Here is an 18475-nt window from a genome sequence, read left to right as displayed (position 1 = left end):
CAAATTCCTTGGTGTCCACATCACCAACAAACTAACATGGTCCAAGCACACCATGACGGTCGTGAAGAGGGCACAACAAAACCTATTCCGCCTCAGGAGACTGAAAAGATTTGGCACGGGTCCTCAGATCCTCAAAAGGTTCTACTGCTGCACCATCGAGAGCATACTGACTGGTTGCATCACGGCCTGGTATGGCAACTGTTCGGCCTCCGACCGCAAGGCACTACAGAGGGTAGTGAGAACGGCCCAGTGCACCACTGGACCTCTTTACCAGGCGGTGTCAGAGGAAGGCCTTAAACATTTTCAAAGACTCTTGCCATCCTAGTCATATACTGTTCTCTCTGCTACCGCACGGCAAGCGGTACTGGAGCGCCATGTCTTGGTCCAAGGGTCTTCTAAACAGCTTCTACACCTTCTACCCACCACTCTCTGTTGTCATCTATGCATAGTCACTATAATTAACTCTACCTACATGTACATACTACCTACACTAACCGGATCCCCCCCACACATTGACTCTGTACCAGTACCCCCCTGTATATAGTCTCACTATTGTTATTTTACTGCTGCTCTTTAATTACTTGTTACTTTTTTCTCTTATTTTTATCTGCATTGTTGGTTAGGGGCTCGTAAGTAAACGCTTCACTGTAAGGTGAACGAACACCTGTTGTATTTGGGGCATGTGACTAATAACATTTGATTTGAACTGGTGCTGCTCGGAGCCGAAGGGTGCTGCATAGACCCCTCCACAGTTCACAATGCTCTGGCAAAACAAGACAATACTTGATGATAGTTGATGGAAACAGCGCATGTTTTAGCTTTGCCCAAACCATAACCACTATTTTTTTAAATATGCGTGGTTAGTGTGTGTGTGTGTGTGTGTGTGTGTGTGTGTGTGTGTGTGTGTGTGTGTGTACCTAGGTAGATGCGTATGGCCTCCATGGCGAGATGTTTTTTGACCAGCAAGTGGGAGTCGGTACCCAGAGAATGGATGATGGGTAACACACGCTCCAGATGATGCAATGGACGTTCTGAGAGAGAGAGAGCGAGAGAGACAGAGAGAGAGAGAGAGAGAGAGAGAGAGAGAGACAGAGAGAGAGAGAGACAGAGACAGAGACAGAGACAGAGACAGACAGACAGACAGACAGACAGACAGACAGACAGACAGACAGACAGACAGACAGACAGACAGACAGACAGACAGACAGAGACAGAGACAGAGAGAGAGAGAGAGAGACAGAGAGAGAGAGAGAGAGAGAGAGAGAGACAGAGAGAGAGAGAGAGAGAGAGAGAGAGACAGAGAGAGACAGAGAGAGATAGAGAGAGAGAGAGAGAGAGAGAGACAGAGAGAGAGACAGAAAGAGCGACAGAGAGAGAGCGACAGAGAGAGAGAGACAGAGAGAGAGACAGAGAGAGCGACAGAGAGAGAGAGACAGAAAGAGCGACAGAGAGAGAGAGACAGAGAGAGAGAGCGACAGAGAGAGAGAGACAGAGAGAGAGAGACAGAGGGAAGGGGACAAAAAAATCTCAACATCAGCATAGCACCACCCCTCCATAGCACTACCATCCCCTCATCCCATACCTCTTCCCCTCTCTCTCTCTACTCCCACCTCTCCTTCCTCTCTCGCTCTACTCCCACCTCTCATTCCTCTCTCTCTATCTCTACTCCCACCTCTCCTTCCTCTCTCTCTCTCTACTCCCACCTCTCCTTCCTCTCTCTCTCTACTCCCACCTCTCCTTCCTCTCTCTCTCTCTTCTCCCACCTCTCCTTCCTCTCTCTACTCCCACCTCTCCTTCCTCTCTCTCTCTCTTCTCCCACCTCTCCTTCCTCTCTCTCTCTCCTCCCACATCTCCTTCCTCTCTCTCTCTCTCTTCTCCCACCTCTCTTTCCTCTCTCTCTCTACTCCCACCTCTCCTTCCTCTCTCTCTCTCTCTCTACTCCCACCTCTCCTTCCTCTCTCTCTCTCTACTCCCACCTCTCCTTCCTCTCTCTCTACTCCCACCTCTCCTTCCTCTCTCTCTTCCCCACCTCTCCTTCCTCTCTCTCTCTCTACTCCCACCTCTCTCTCTACTCTGACCTCTCATATCTCTGTCCAGTCACCCGTCTCCTCCTTCTGACTGACCTCTCATCTCTCTGTCCACTCACCGGTCTCCTTCTGACTGACCTCTCATCTCTCTGTCCACTCACTGGTCTCCTCCTTCTGAATGACCTCTCATCTCTCTGTCCACTCACCCCTTTCCTCCTTCTGGCTGACCTCTCATCTCTCTGTCCACTCACCGGTCTCCTCCTTCTGGCTGACCTCTCATCTCTCTGTCCACTCACCCCTTTCCTCCTTCTGGCTGACCTCTCATCTCTCTGTCCACTCACCGGTCTCCTCCTTCTGAATGACCTCTCATCTCTCTCTCCACTCACCAGTCTCCTCCTGAATGACCTCTCATCTCTCTGTCCACTCACTGGTCTCCTCCTTCTGAATGACCTCTCATCTCTCTGTCCACTCACCGGTCTCCTCCTTCTGAATGACCTCCCATCTCTCTCTCCACTCACCGGTCTCCTCCTTCTGGCTGACCTCCCAGCAGCTCCAGTAGTCTTTCTCCCTGACCTCCCATCTCTCTGTCCACTCACCGGTCTCCTCCTTCTGGCTGACCTCTCATCTCTCTGTCCACTCACCGGTCTCCTCCTTCTGGCTGACCTCCCATCTCTCTCTCCACTCACCGGTCTCCTCCTTCTGGCTGACCTCTCATCTCTCTGTCCACTCACCGGTCTCCTCCTTCTGGCTGACCTCTCATCTCTCTCTCCACTCACCGGTCTCCTCCTTCTGGCTGACCTCCCAGCAGCTCCAGTAGTCTTTCTCCCTGACCTCCCATCTCTCTGTCCACTCACCGGTCTCCTCCTTCTGGCTGACCTCTCATCTCTCTGTCCACTCACCGGTCTCCTCCTTCTGGCTGACCTCTCATCTCTCTCTCCACTCACCGGTCTCCTCCTTCTGGCTGACCTCCCAGCAGCTCCAGTAGTCTTTCTCCCTGACCTCCCATCTCTCTGTCCACTCACCGGTCTCCTCCTTCTGGCTGACCTCCCATCTCTCTCTCCACTCACCGGTCTCCTCCTTCTGGCTGACCTCTCATCTCTCTGTCCACTCACCGGTCTCCTCCTTCTGGCTGACCTCTCATCTCTCTGTCCACTCACCGGTCTCCTCCTTCTGGCTGACCTCTCATCTCTCTGTCCACTCACCGGTCTCCTCCTTCTGGCTGACCTCTCATCTCTCTGTCCACTCACCGGTCTCCTCCTTCTGGCTGACCTCTCATCTCTCTGTCCACTCACCGGTCTCCTCCTTCTGGCTGACCTCTCATCTCTCTGTCCACTCACCGGTCTCCTCCTTCTGGCTGACCTCTCATCTCTCTGTCCACTCACCTGTCTCCTCCTTCTGGCTGACCTCTCATCTCTCTGTCCACTCACCGGTCTCCTCCTTCTGGCTGACCTCTCATCTCTCTGTCCACTCACCGGTCTCCTCCTTCTGGCTGACCTCTCATCTCTCTCTCCACTCACCGGTCTCCTCCTTCTGGCTGACCTCCCAGCAGCTCCAGTAGTCTTTCTCCCTGACCTCCCATCTCTCTGTCCACTCACCGGTCTCCTCCTTCTGGCTGACCTCTCATCTCTCTGTCCACTCACCGGTCTCCTCCTTCTGGCTGACCTCTCATCTCTCTCTCCACTCACCGGTCTCCTCCTTCTGGCTGACCTCCCAGCAGCTCCAGTAGTCTTTCTCCCTGACCTCCCATCTCTCTGTCCACTCACCGGTCTCCTCCTTCTGGCTGACCTCCCATCTCTCTCTCCACTCACCGGTCTCCTCCTTCTGGCTGACCTCTCATCTCTCTGTCCACTCACCGGTCTCCTCCTTCTGGCTGACCTCTCATCTCTCTGTCCACTCACCGGTCTCCTCCTTCTGGCTGACCTCTCATCTCTCTGTCCACTCACCGGTCTCCTCCTTCTGGCTGACCTCTCATCTCTCTGTCCACTCACCGGTCTCCTCCTTCTGGCTGACCTCTCATCTCTCTGTCCACTCACCGGTCTCCTCCTTCTGGCTGACCTCTCATCTCTCTGTCCACTCACCGGTCTCCTCCTTCTGGCTGACCTCTCATCTCTCTGTCCACTCACCTGTCTCCTCCTTCTGGCTGACCTCTCATCTCTCTGTCCACTCACCGGTCTCCTCCTTCTGACTGACCTCCCATCTCTCTCTCCACTCACCGGTCTCCTCCTTCTGGCTGACCTCTCATCTCTCTGTCCACTCACCGGTCTCCTCCTTCTGGCTGACCTCCCATCTCTCTCTCCACTCACCGGTCTCCTCCTTCTGGCTGACCTCTCATCTCTCTGTCCACTCACCGGTCTCCTCCTTCTGGCTGACCTCTCATCTCTCTGTCCACTCACCGGTCTCCTCCTTCTGGCTGACCTCCCATCTCTCTGTCCACTCACCGGTCTCCTCCTTCTGACTGACCTCTCATCTCTCTGTCCACTCACCAGTCTCCTCCTTCTGGCTGACCTCCCAGCAGCTCCAGTAGTCTTTCTCCCTGACCTCCCATCTCTCTGTCCACTCACCGCTCTCCTCCTTCTGACTGACTTCTCATCTCTCTGTCCACTCACCAGTCTCCTCCTTCTGGCTGACCTCCCAGCAGCTCCAGTAGTCTTTCTCCCTGACCTCCCATCTCTCTGTCCACTCACCGCTCTCCTCCTTCTGACTGACCTCTCATCTCTCTGTCCACTCACCGGTCTCCTCCTTCTGGCTGACCTCTCATCTCTCTGTCCACTCACCGGTCTCCTCCTTCTCCCTGACCTCCCATCTCTCTCTCCACTCACCGGTCTCCTCCTTCTGGCTGACCTTCCAGCAGCTCCAGTAGTCTTTCTCCCTGACCTCTCATCTCTCTGTCCACTCACCGGTCTCCTCCTTCTCCCTGACCTCCCATCTCTCTCTCCACTCACCGGTCTCCTCCTTCTCGCTGACCTCCCAGCAGCTCCAGTAGTCTTTCTCTCTGACCTGGATCTTCCGCCGGTCCAGAATCTCACAGGTCAGCTCTGCTGCCGTCATAGAACCAGGGATCTGGAGGGGAGAGCAGTGGAGGGAGTGAGATTCAGGACCACTTCTTACTCTCTTTATTTCCCTATCATGATAAAGGTGAGATCATAAGGGGTTAGGTAAGGTCAGAGGTGAGAGGTCACCTTGACATGCTGCTCTGTCGTCTCCTTCTTCTCCTCCAGGTACACTGTACAGATGAAGTCACCTGCTGACCCCGACGCCTGCACAACGCACACACACACACACACACGCGCACACACACACACGCAAATTCAAGTAGTGTTAAAGCACATTGTGTTACTGCAGAACACTGTATGATATAAGAAGTTAGTGTGACTCACATAAGCCTTGGTGTTGAGGTGTGTGTGAGTACTGTATGACTCACAGAAGCCTTGGTGTTGAGGTGTGTGTGTGGGTACTGTATGACTCACAGAAGCCTTGGTGTTGTGGAGGTGTGTGTGAGTACTGTATGACTCACAGAAGCCTTGGTGTTGTGGAGGTGTGTGTGAGTACTGTATGACTCACAGAAGCCTTGGTGTTGAGGTGTGTGTGTGGGTACTGTATGACTCACAGTCGCCTTGGTGTTGTGGTATGTGTGTGAGTACTGTATGACTCACAGAAGCCTTGGTGTTGAGGTGTGTGTGTGGGTACTGTATGACTCACAGAAGCCTTGGTGTTGAGGTGTGTTGTGAGTACTGTATGACTCACAGAAGCCTTGAGGTTGAGGTATGTGTGTGAGTACTGTATGACTCACAGAAGCCTTGGTGTTGAAGTGTGTTGTGAGTACTGTATGACTCACAGAAACCTTGAGGTTGAGGTATGTGTGTGAGTACTGTATGACTCACAGAAGCCTTGGTGTTGAGGTGTGTTGTGAGTACTGTATGACTCACAGAAGCCTTGGTGTTGAGAAGGTGTGTGTGAGTACTGTTTGACTCACATAAGCCTTGGTGTTGAGGTGTGTGTGTGAGTACTGTATGACTCACAGAAGCCTTGGTGTTGAGGTGTGTTGTGAGTACTGTTTGACTCACAGAAGCCTTGGTGTTGAGGTGTGTGTGTGAGAGTACTGTATGACTCACAGAAGCCTTGGTGTTGAGAAGGTGTGTGTGAGTACTGTTTGACTCACAGAAGCCTTGGTGTTGAGGTGTGTGTGTGAGTACTGTATGACTCACAGAAGCCTTGGTGTTGAGAAGGTGTGTGTGAGTACTGTTTGACTCACAGAAGCCTTGGTGTTGAGGTGTGTGTGTGAGTACTGTATGACTCACAGGGACGCTGGAGTTGTGGTTCAACTTCTCTCTGACTTTAATGATGGCCGTGATCTCATCCAGCTGTCTTTTCAGCTGCAGCTCATCCACCTGAACCGCAAAACAACCACACACGGTCAACCACACACGGTCAACCACCCACGGTCAACCACACACGGTCAACCACCCACGGTCAACCACACACGGTCAACCACACACGGTCAACCACATGACAAAACAACATGATCGTATTTTTGGATCCTCTGGGAGGAGAAGAGACACAGTCTGGTATCAATCACCATGACAGACTTGAGTTGGGGAGGAGCACTTTGGTGTAGAGGTCAGGTCAGATGAAGTGAGGAAGAACAGATATCACTAAGGTTCTGCCTAGCAACAGAGATGCATTGGCTGTTCAGTTGTGGAGGAGGAGACTCAGCCCAGGAGAAAGGGTTAAATATCAGTGCTTGTGTGAAACGTTTTTTCATCTGAATTACAGCTGTATCGACCCTTTGGGAAGAATTCAACTTGGTTCATCTTCTCTAGTGTCCGTGACGTATTTACTCTGAGAAATTAGAACCTGACAGTATATAACGACTCACTCCATGGTTGAAACATCATTGACCAACTCACACTGTAGTCACCCCCCTACCAAACACTGTAGTCACCCCCCTACCAAACACTGTAGTCACCCCCCTACCAAACACTGTAATCACCCCCCTACCAAACACTGTAGTCACCCCCCTACCAAACACTGTAGTCACCCCCTACCAAACCCTGTAGTCACCCCCTACCAAACACTGTAGTCACCCCCTACCAAACACTGTAGTCACCCCCTACCAAACACTGTAGTCACCCCCTACCAAACACTGTAGTCACCCCTACCAAACACTGTAGTCACCCCCTACCAAACACTGTAGTCACCCCCTACCAAACACTGTAGTCACCCCCTACCAAACACTGTAGCCACCCCCTACCAAACACTGTAGTCACCCCCTACCAAACACTGTAGTCACCCCCTACCACACACTGTAGTCACCCCTACCAAACACTATAGTCACCCCCTACCAAACACTGTAGTCACCCCTACCAAACACTGTAATCACCCCCTACCAAACACTGTAGTCACCCCTACCAAACACTGTAGTCACCCCCTACCAAACACTGTAGTCACCCCCCTACCAAACACTGTAGTCACCCCCTACCAAACACTGTAGTCACCCCCTACCAAACACTGTAGTCACCCCTACCAAACACTGTAGTCACCCCCTACCAAACACTGTAGTCACCCCTACCAAACACTGTAGTCACCCCCTACCAAACACTGTAGTCACCCCCTACCAAACACTGTAGTCACCCCCTACCAAACACTGTAGTCACCCCCTACCAAACACTGTAGTCACCCCCTACCAAACACTGTAGTCACCCCCTACCAAACACTGTAGTCACCCCCTACCAAACACTGTAGTCACCCCCTACCAAACACTGTAGTCACCCCCCGACCAAACACTGTAGCCACCCCCTACCAAACACTGTAGTCACCCCCTACCAAACACTGTAGTCACCCCCTACCAAACACTGTAGTCACCCCTACCAAACACTGTAGTCACCCCCTACCAAACACTGTAGTCACCCCCCGACCAAACACTGTAGCCATCCCCCTACCAAACACCAAAGTCATACCATACCCCTACCAAACACCAGAGGGCAGAAGAGAGCTAGTGCCTAAACTCAAAGGTGACAGAGTGCCGTGGGGATTCCACTATGTACAGATCTAGGATCAGCTTCCTCTACCTCAATCTTAACCTTAAACATTAGCAGGGGAAAATGCTAAACTGACCCAAGATCAGCGTCTATGGGCAATAATGCACTATTACATTTAAATTTAAATCATTTAGCAGACGCTCTTATCCAGCGCGACTTAAAGGAGCAATTAGGGTTAAGTGCCTTGCTCAAGGGCACATCAGCAGATTGTTCAGCTTGTCGGACTCAGGGATTCAAACCAGCACCTTTTCGGTTACTGGCTCAATGCTCTAAACTGCTAGGCTAGCTGCCGCCTCTGAGGTTAGGGGTCAGGGGTTAGAGCTAACAGGATCTCTGACCTCAAAGATGTCCGTGTAGTGCTCTATGAGGTTAAGGGTCAGGGGTTAGAGCTAACAGGATCTCTGACCTCAAAGATGTCCGTGTAGTGCTCTATGAGGTTAAGAGTCAGGGGTCAGAGCTAACAGGATCTCTGACCTCAAAGATGTCCGTGTAGTGCTCTATGAGGTTAAGGGTCAGGGGTTAGAGCTAACAGGGTCTCTGACCTCAAAGACGTCAGTGTAGTGCTCTATGAGTTCCTCTACGACGAGGCCAGCGGTGTAGTCCTTCCCGTCGCTCTGGAACAGTGTTGGGCCAAATACTATAGCCAGGTTATGGAGATTCATCTGGTTCAGCTCTGCAAACCGCTGCACACTGTGGACAACACACACACCGTTACACTCTGACCTGAGGGGTGTGCGTGTGTGTTTATATGTGCCTCACCAGTAGAGGTGGTTGACCAGGGCTCGTAGCGTGGCCTTGTTGACTCTGGGCAGCTGGCTCAGCAGCAGCTGGTACTGACAGATCTTTCTGCTCTCCTCTGGGATCACTGACAGACAACACACACACAGCCAAGCATGTTTAATTCAGTTAGGTCACGTTTGGTTCCTAGTGAATACACCCCTGCCATATAGTACCTCACCCCTATTTTAGGGTGAGTGTCGGGAGTTGGGGTTAGAGTGTCGGGAGTTGGGGTTAGAGTGTCGGGAGTTGGGGTTAGAGGGTAGGGAGTTGGGGTTAGAGTGTCGGGAGTTGGGGTTAGAGTGTCGGGAGTTGGGGTTAGAGGGTAGGGAGTTGGGGTTAGAGTGTCGGGAGTTGGGGTTAGAGTGTCGGGAGTTGGGGTTAGAGGGTAGGGAGTTGGGGTTAGAGTGTCGGGAGTTGGGGTTAGAGGGTAGGGAGTTGGGGTTAGAGTGTCGGGAGTTGGGGTTAGAGTGTCGGGAGTTGGGGTTAGGGTGTTGGGGTTAGAGTGTCGGGGTTGGGGTTAGAGGGTAGGGAGTTGGGGTTAGAGGGTAGGGAGTTGGGGTTAGAGTGTCGGGAGTTGGGGTTAGAGTGTCGGGAGTTGGGGTTAGGGTTAGGTGTTGGGGTTAGAGTGTCGGGAGTTGGGGTTAGAGGGTAGGGAGTTGGGGTTAGAGGGTCGGGAGTTGGGGTTAGAGTGTCGGGAGTTGGGGTTAGAGTGTCGGGAGTTGGGGTTAGAGGGTAGGGGTTAGGGTGTACGGTGTTGGGGTTAGGGTGTCGGGAGTTGGGGTTAGAGTGTCGGGAGTTGGGGTTAGAGTGTCGGGAGTTGGGGTTAGAGTGTCGGGAGTTGGGGTTAGAGTGTCGGGAGTTGGGGTTAGAGTGTCGGGAGTTGGGGTTAGAGGGTAGGGAGTTGGGGTTAGAGTGTCGGGAGTTGGGGTTAGAGTGTCGGGAGTTGGGGTTAGAGGGTAGGGAGTTGGGGTTAGAGTGTCGGGAGTTGGGGTTAGAGGGTAGGGAGTTGGGGTTAGAGTGTCGGGAGTTGGGGTTAGAGTGTCGGGAGTTGGGGTTAGAGTGTCGGGAGTTGGGGTTAGAGGGTAGGGAGTTGGGGTTAGAGTGTCGGGAGTTGGGGTTAGAGGGTAGGGAGTTGGGGTTAGAGTGTCGGGAGTTGGGGTTAGAGTGTCGGGAGTTGGGGTTAGGGTGTTGGGGTTAGAGTGTCGGGAGTTGGGGTTAGAGGGTAGGGAGTTGGGGTTAGAGGGTAGGGAGTTGGGGTTAGAGTGTCGGGAGTTGGGGTTAGAGTGTCGGGAGTTGGGGTTAGGGTTAGGGTGTTGGGGTTAGAGTGTCGGGAGTTGGGGTTAGAGGGTAGGGAGTTGGGGTTAGAGGGTCGGGAGTTGGGGTTAGAGTGTCGGGAGTTGGGGTTAGAGTGTCGGGAGTTGGGGTTAGAGGGTAGGGGTTAGGGTGTACGGTGTTGGGGTTAGGGTGTCGGGAGTTGGGGTTAGAGTGTCGGGAGTTGGGGTTAGAGTGTCGGGAGTTGGGGTTAGAGTGTCGGGAGTTGGGGTTAGAGTGTAGGGAGTTGGGGTTAGGGTATAAGGGTAGGGGTTAGGGTGTAGGGAGTTAAGGTTAGGGTGTTAGGGTTAGAGTGTCGGGAGTTGGGGTTAGAGTGTAGGGAGTTGGGGTTAGAGTGTCGGGAGTTGGGGTTAGAGTGTCGGGAGTTGGGGTTAGAGTGTAGGGAGTTGGGGTTAGAGTGTCGGGAGTTGGGGTTAGAGTGTCGGGAGTTGGGGTTAGAGGGTAGGGAGTTGGGGTTAGAGGGTAGGGAGTTGGGGTTAGAGTGTCGGGAGTTGGGGTTAGAGGGTAGGGAGTTGGGGTTAGAGTGTCGGGAGTTGGGGTTAGAGTGTCGGGAGTTGGGGTTAGGGTGTTGGGGTTAGAGTGTCGGGAGTTGGGGTTAGAGGGTAGGGAGTTGGGGTTAGAGGGTAGGGAGTTGGGGTTAGAGTGTCGGGAGTTGGGGTTAGAGTGTCGGGAGTTGGGGTTAGGGTTAGGGTGTTGGGGTTAGAGTGTCGGGAGTTGGGGTTAGAGGGTAGGGAGTTGGGGTTAGAGGGTCGGGAGTTGGGGTTAGAGTGTCGGGAGTTGGGGTTAGAGTGTCGGGAGTTGGGGTTAGAGGGTAGGGGTTAGGGTGTACGGTGTTGGGGTTAGGGTGTCGGGAGTTGGGGTTAGAGTGTCGGGAGTTGGGGTTAGAGTGTCGGGAGTTGGGGTTAGAGTGTCGGGAGTTGGGGTTAGAGTGTAGGGAGTTGGGGTTAGGGTATAAGGGTAGGGGTTAGGGTGTAGGGAGTTAAGGTTAGGGTGTTAGGGTTAGAGTGTCGGGAGTTGGGGTTAGAGTGTAGGGAGTTGGGGTTAGAGTGTAGGGTGCTACGTTTAGGGTGTACAGTGTTGGGGTTAGGGTATAAAGGTAGGTGTTAGGGTTAGGGTGTAGGGAGTTAAGGTTAGGGTGTTAGGGTTAGGGTGTCGGGAGTTGGGGTTAGAGTGTAGGGAGTTGGGGTTAGAGTGTAGGGTGCTACGGTTAGGGTGTACGGTGTTGGGGTTAGGGTATAAGGGTAGGGAGTTAAGGTTAGGGTGTAGGGGTAGGAGTTAGGGTGTAGGGGTAGGAGTTAGGGTGTAGGGGTAGTGGTTAGGGTGTAGGGGTAGGAGTTAGGGTGTAGGGCTAGTGGTTAGGGTGTAGGGCTAGTGGTTAGGGTGTTGGGGTAGGGGTTAAGGGTAGGGTTAAGGAGTTAGGGGTAAGGGTGTAGGGTTTAGGTGTAGGGGTAGTGGTTAGGGTGTTGGGGTTAGGGGTAGGGGTTAAGGGTAGGGTTTTAGGGGTAAGGGTGTAGGGTTTAGGGTGTAGGGGGTAGTGGTTAGGGTGTAGGGGTAGTGGTTAGGGTGTAGTTAGGGTGTAGGGGTAGTGGTTAGGGTGTAGGGGTAGTGGTTAGGGTGTTGGGGTTAAGGAGTTAGGGGTAAGGGTGTAGGGGTAGGGGTTAGGGTGTAGGGGTAGTGGTTAGGGTGTAGGGGTAGTGGTTAGGGTGTAGGGTATTGGTTAGGGGTAAGGGTGTAGGGGTGTAGGGGTAGTGGTTAGGGTGTTGGGGTAGGGGTTAAGGGTAGGGTTAGGGAGTTAGGGGTTAGGGTGTAGGGGTAAGGGTTTAGGGGTAGTGGTTAGGGTGTTGGGGTAGGGGTTAAGTGTAGGGTTAGGGAGTTAGGGGTAGGGTGTAGGGGTTAGGGGGTAGGGTTTAGGGTGTAGGGTGTTGGGGTAGGGGTTAAGGGTTAGGGAGTTAGGGGTAAGGGTAGTGGTTAGGGTGTTGGGGTAGGGGTTAAGGGTAGGATTAAGGAGTCAGGGGTAGGGGTTAGGGTGTAGGGGTTATGTATACATTTCATTATATTTCAACCTCTTTTTTCCATTTTCGAAAAAAATATACCTTCCTGCAACCCGCCTCACCCAATGTGGTACAGATCTGCAATTCTTTAGACCTTCTAATTGGAACCTCCATCAGAGGCTTACCATCAGCAGCTAGGCAGCTAATTAGCTACTAGCTTTTTAGTCATCGTTAGCCACTGCTAGCGGTCTTTACCTTTAGCTCGGACTCCGGCCACTTTAGCCCGGATAGCCTGGATAATACCTGCCAGTCTGCACAGCGCGATACCAGCCCTGGGAATATCGGACTGCTTTTTTATCCACTACATCACCGGATTGCTGCCGCAAGCTCTGGACCATTACACCGGATCTTCACAGCTAGCTAGTTGCTACCGAGTGGCTATTGTGGCTAATGCCCTTGTCCAGAAGCATGCACCAGCCAGCCTCGAGCTAGGCCCATTTCCCGGCTAGCAAACGAAGTACACCAACTATAATACCTCTCTTCCCAATTGGACTGGACCCTTTGTCGACAAGGAGCCCCGCCGATCCATCACAACTGGTCTGCTGACATAATCCGGCCGATGTGCTGGTGTTGATCCATCTGCTAGCCCCGGCCTGCTAGCTTCCTGAACGCCGTGTCTCCCGCTCGCCTTGCTTAATAATCGACTACCGAACGGCTCCCTGTTTCGTCTTTGCTGCTCATTGGACCCTGTGATCACTCAGATACACAGCTGATGCCTGCTGGACTGTACATTAACACACTACTTCATTTTGTTTATCTGTCGGCCCCAGCCTCGAACTCAGGCCCTGTGTGTAGATAACTGACCCTCTCTGCCCATTCAACGCCATTATACCAGTTGTTATCTCACCCATTGTTGTTGTAGCTCTCCCAATCAACACCTGTGATTGCTTTATGCCTCTCTCTAATGTCAATATGCCTTGTATCCTGTTGCACCAGCTCTCATTGTTTTACTTTACTGCGGAGCCCCTAATCCTGCTCAACATGCCTCAGATAGCCCCCTTGTCCCATCCCCCCACATGCGGAGACCGCACCTAGCTTAACTGGCACCTCCAGAGATAAAACCTCTCTCATTGTCACTCAATGCCTAGGTTTATCCCCAGTGTACTCGCATCCTACCATACCCTTGTCTGTACACTATGCCCTGAATCTATTCTACCACGCCCAGAAATCTGATCCTTTTATTCTCTGTTCCCAAAGCACTAGACGACCAGTTCTTATAGCCTTTAGCCGTACCCTTATCTTACTCCTCCTCTGTGCCTCTGGTGATGTAGAGGTTAACCCAGGCCCTGTGTGTCCCCAGGCACTTTCATTTGTTGGCTTCTGCAACTGTAGAAGTCTTGGGTTCATGCATGTTAACATCAGAAGCCTCCTCCCTAAGTTTGTTTTATTCAATGCTTTAGCACACTCCGCCAACCGTGAAGTCCTAGCCGTGTCTGAATCCTGGCTTAGGAAGGCCACCAACAATTCTGAAATGTCCATCCCCAATTATAACATTTTCCGTCAAGACAGAACTACTAAAGGGGGCGGAATTGCAATCTACAGTAGAGATAGCCTGCAGAGTTCTGTCATACTATCCAGGTCTAAGCCCAAACAGCTTCTACTTTTAAAGATCCATCTCCCCAGAAATAAGTCACTGTTGCTGCTTGTTATAGACCCCCCTCAGCTCCCAGCTGTGCCCTGGACTGTGAATGTGAATTGATTGCCCCCCATCTATCGTCAGAGTTCGTACTGTTAGGTGACCTAAATTGGGATATGCTTAACACCCCGGCCATCCTACAATCTAAAGTAGATGCCCTCAATCTCACACAAATTATCAAGGAACCTACCAGGTACAACCCCAAATCCGTAAACATGGGTACCCTCATAGATATCATCCTGACCAACTTGCCCTCTAAATACACCTCTGCTGTCTTCAACCAGGATCTCAGTGATCACTGCCTCATTGGCTGCGTATGTTATGGGTCCGCAGTCAAACGACCACCCCGCATCACTGTCAAGTGCCACCTAAAACACTTCTGTGAGCAGGCCTTTCTAATCGACCTGGCCTGGGTATCCTGGAAGGATATTGACCACATCCCGTCAGTAGAGGATGCCTGGTTGTTCTTTAAACGTGCTTTCCTCACCATTAAATAATGCCCCTTTCAAAAAATGTAAACTAAGAACAGACATAGCCCTTGGTTCACTCCAGACTTGACTGCCCTTGACCAGCACAAAAACACCCTGTGGCGTACCGCAACATGCAACTTTTCAGGGAAGTCAGGAACCAATACACACAGCCAGGTAGGAAAGCAAAGGCTAGCTTTTTCAAACAGAATTTTTCATCATGCAGCACAAATTCCAAAAAGTTTTGGGACACTGTAAAGCACCTCCTACCAGTTGCCCACTGCACTGAGACTAGGAACCACTTTAAAGTCCATGGAGAATAAGAGCACCTCCTACCAGTTGCCCACTGCACTGAGACTAGGAACCACTTTAAAGTCCATGGAGAATAAGAGCACCTCCTACCAGTTGCCCACTGCACTGAGACTAGGAACCACTGTAAAGTCCATGGAGAATAAGAGCACCTCCTACCAGTTGCCCACTGCACTGAGACTAGGAACCACTGTAAAGTCCATGGAGAATAAGAGCACCTCCTACCAGTTGCCCACTGCACTGAGACTAGGAACCACTGTAAAGTCCATGGAGAATAAGAGCACCTCCTACCAGTTACCCACTGCACTGAGACTAGGAACCACTGTAAAGTCCATGGAGAATAAGAGCACCTCCTACCAGCTGCCCACTGCACTGAGACTAGGAACCACTGAAAAGTCCATGGAGAATAAGAGCACCTCCTACCAGTTGCCCACTGCACTGAGACTAGGAACCACTGTAAAGTCCATGGAGAATAAGAGCACCTCCTACCAGCTGCCCACTGCACTGAGACTAGGAACCACTGTAAAGTCCATGGAGAATAAGAGCACCTCCTACCAGCTGCCCACTGCACTGAGACTAGGAACCACTGCCACCAGCAATAAATCCATGATAATTGAGAATTTCTCTACGGCCATACTTTCCACCTGGCTACCCAAACGGCTGGCCATACTTTCCACCTGGCTACCCAAACGGCTGGCCATACTTTCCACCTGGCTACCCAAACGGCTGGCCATACTTTCCACCTGGCTACCCAAACGGCTGGCCATACTTTCCACCTGGCTACCCAAACGGCTGGCCATACTTTCCACCTGGCTACCCAAACGGCTGGCCATACTTTCCACCTGGCTACCCAAACGGCTGGCCATACTTTCCACCTGGCTACCCAAACGGCTGGCCATACTTTCCACCTGGCTACCCAAACGGCTGGCCATACTTTCCACCTGGCTACCCAAAAGGCTGGCCATACTTTCCACCTGGCTACCCAAACGGCTGGCCATACTTTCCACCTGGCTACCCAAACGGCTGGCCATACTTTCCACCTGGCTACCCAAACTCCGGCCAACAGCTCTGCACCACCCCGCGGCAACTGGCCCAAGCCCCCCCAAAAAAAAATCAGCTGGGAAGACAATCAGGACCCCCTTTTCCTAAAGTTATCCGCCGCCATTGTTGCAACCGCTATTACTAGTCTGTTTAACCTCTCTTTCATATTGTCTGAGATTTCTAAAGATTGGAAAGCGGCCGCGGTCATCCTTCTCTTCGAAGGGGGAGACACTCTTCACCCAATCTGTAACAGACCTATATCCATCCTACCCTGCCTTTCTAACTGCTACAGACCTATATCCATCCTACCCTGCCTTTCTAAAGTCTTCGAAAGTCAAGTGAACAAACAGATCACCAAAAAGTTTGAATCCCACCGTACCTTCTCCGCTATGCAATCTGGTTTCCGAGCTGGTCACGGGTGCACCTCAGCCACGCTCAAGGTCCTAAATGATATCATAACCGCCATCGATAAAAGACAGTACTGTGCAGCCATCTTCATCAACCTGCCCAAGGCTTTAAACTCTGTCAATCACCATATTCTTATCGGCAGACTCAACATCCTTGGTTTCTCTAATAACTGCCTCGCCTGGTTCACTAACTACTTCTCAGATAGAGTTCAGTGTGTCAAATCAGAGGGCCTGTTGTCCGGACCCGTTGCAGTCTCCATGGGGGTGCCACAGGGTTCAATTCTCGGGCCGACTCTTTTCTCTGTATATATATATCAATGATGTCGCTCTTGCTGCGGGTGATTATTTAATCCACCTCTACGCAGACGACACCATTCTGTATACATTTGTCCCTTCTTTGGGCACTGTGTTAACAAACCTCCAAATGAGCTTCAATGCAATACAACACTCCTTTGTTGGGCTCCAACTGCTCTTAAATGCTAGTAAAACTAAATGCATGGTTTTCAACCGATCACTGCCCGCACCCGCCCGCCCAACTAGCATTACTACTCTGGACGGTTCTGACTTAGAATATGTGGACAACTATAAATACCTAGGTGTGTGGCTAGTCTGGAAACTTCTCCTTCCAGACTGACATCAAGCATCTCCAATCCAAAGTTAAATCTAGAATTGGCTTCCTATTTCGCAACAAAGCCTCCTTCACTCATGTTGCCAAACATACCCTCGTAAAACTGACTATCCTACCGATCCTTGACTTCGTCGATGTCATTTACAAAATAGCCTCCAACCCTCTACTCAGCAAATTGGATGCAGTCTATCACAGTGCCATCCGTTTTGTCACCAAAGCCCCATATACTACCCACCATTGCGACCTGTATGCTCTCATTGGCTGGACCTCGCTACATATTCGTCGCCAAACCCACTGGCTCCAGGTCATCTATAATTCTTTGCTAGGTAAAGCTCCGCCTTATCTCAGCTCACTGGTCACCATAGCAACACCCACCCGTAGCACGCGCTCCAGCAGGTATATCTCACTGATCATCCCCAAAGCCAACACCTCGTTTGGCCGCCTTTCCATCCAGTTCTCTGCTGCCAATGACTGGAATGAATTCACTGAAGTTGGAGACTCATATCTCCCTCACTAACTTTAAGTGTCAGCTGTCAGAGCAGCTTATCGATCGCTGCAGCTGTACATAGCCCATCTGTAAATAACCCATCCAACCAACTACCTACCTCATCCCCATATTTGTTTTTTGTTTTTCTGCTCTTTTGCACACCAGTATTTCTACTTGCACAGCCTCATCTGCACATCTATCACTCCAGTGTAAATGGCTAAATTGCTAACTTCACCACTATTGGCCTATTTATTGCCTTACCTCCTTACTTCATTTGCACGCACTGTATACAGATTTTCTCTTGTGTTATTGACTGTATGTTTGTTTATTCCATGTGTAACTCTGTGTTGTTTTTGTCACACTGCTTTGCTTTATCTTGACCAGGTCGCAGTTGTAAATGAGAACTTGTTCTCAACTGGTTACCTGGTTTAATAAAGGTCAAATAAATAATAAATAACTAAAAGGGTGTAGGGGTTAGGGTGTAGAGGTAGGGGTTAGGGTGTAGGGTTAGGGTGTAGAGGTAGGGGTTAGGGTGTAGGGTGTAGAGGTAGGGGTTAGGGTGTAGGGGTTAGGGTGTAGGGGTTAGGGTGTAGAGGTAAGGGTTAGGGTGTAGGGTTAGGGTGTAGGGGTTAGGGTGTAGAGGTAGAGGTTAGGGTGTAGGGTTAGGGGTTAGGGTGTAGGGGTTAGGGTGTAGGATTTAGGGTGTACAGGTAGGGGTTAGGGTGTAGGATTTAGGGTGTAGAGGTAGGGGTTAGGGTGTAGGGTTAGGGTGTAGGGCTCACCAGGTGTGCTGAGCCATGCGCTAGCAGCCTGTATGGTGAACAGTCTCTCTCCAGACTCTCTGAAGAAGCGTTTCAGTGTGTTAGACACGTCGTCCACCTGGTGCTCACCCTCCTTCAGACGCACGCTACGGGCATCACGCCGAAACGCCTCGCACAGCGCCGCCACGCGACTGTTCACACCGCTCTTACGGTAGATACCCTCGGACGTCAGACCTAAAACACACACACACACAGATTAAAACTCACACACAGACATGCATATACACACACTTCATAACACACACCCTTTCACAACCCCTTCTCTTACTGACCAACCAAAACAGAGGTCAGAGTTCAGAGCAGCAGCTAATCAGAGCCCAGAAGGGATTAGGAAGAGTTAGCAGATGTAACAGATTAACATTCCAACCACGAAACAGGAGAAACTACCCAGAACCCAACAGGTTCAGCCTGATCCCCAGTAAGACCAGTGAGTCACTAAGTCAATAGGAAA

General features: G+C 51.4%; 1 protein-coding gene across 1 annotated transcript in view; it reads right to left on the bottom strand.

Annotated features, from left to right (window-relative positions):
* The window catches only part of LOC115123184 (arf-GAP with Rho-GAP domain, ANK repeat and PH domain-containing protein 1-like), a 145174-nt gene that overhangs the window by 23370 nt on the left and 103329 nt on the right, over window positions 1–18475 (bottom strand). The window contains 7 exon segments of the mRNA XM_065000523.1: window positions 918–1031; window positions 4970–5087; window positions 5207–5284; window positions 6326–6415; window positions 8608–8755; window positions 8825–8930; window positions 17986–18198. Of these exon segments, the coding sequence (XP_064856595.1) occupies window positions 918–1031; window positions 4970–5087; window positions 5207–5284; window positions 6326–6415; window positions 8608–8755; window positions 8825–8930; window positions 17986–18198 (867 nt within the window).

Source organism: Oncorhynchus nerka, linkage group LG14 (genome assembly GCF_034236695.1).
Source record: "Oncorhynchus nerka isolate Pitt River linkage group LG14, Oner_Uvic_2.0, whole genome shotgun sequence".
Lineage (NCBI taxonomy): Eukaryota > Metazoa > Chordata > Actinopteri > Salmoniformes > Salmonidae > Oncorhynchus > Oncorhynchus nerka.
Note: the sequence above shows the minus strand (reverse complement) of the source record. Positions and strands in the feature narration are given on the sequence as shown.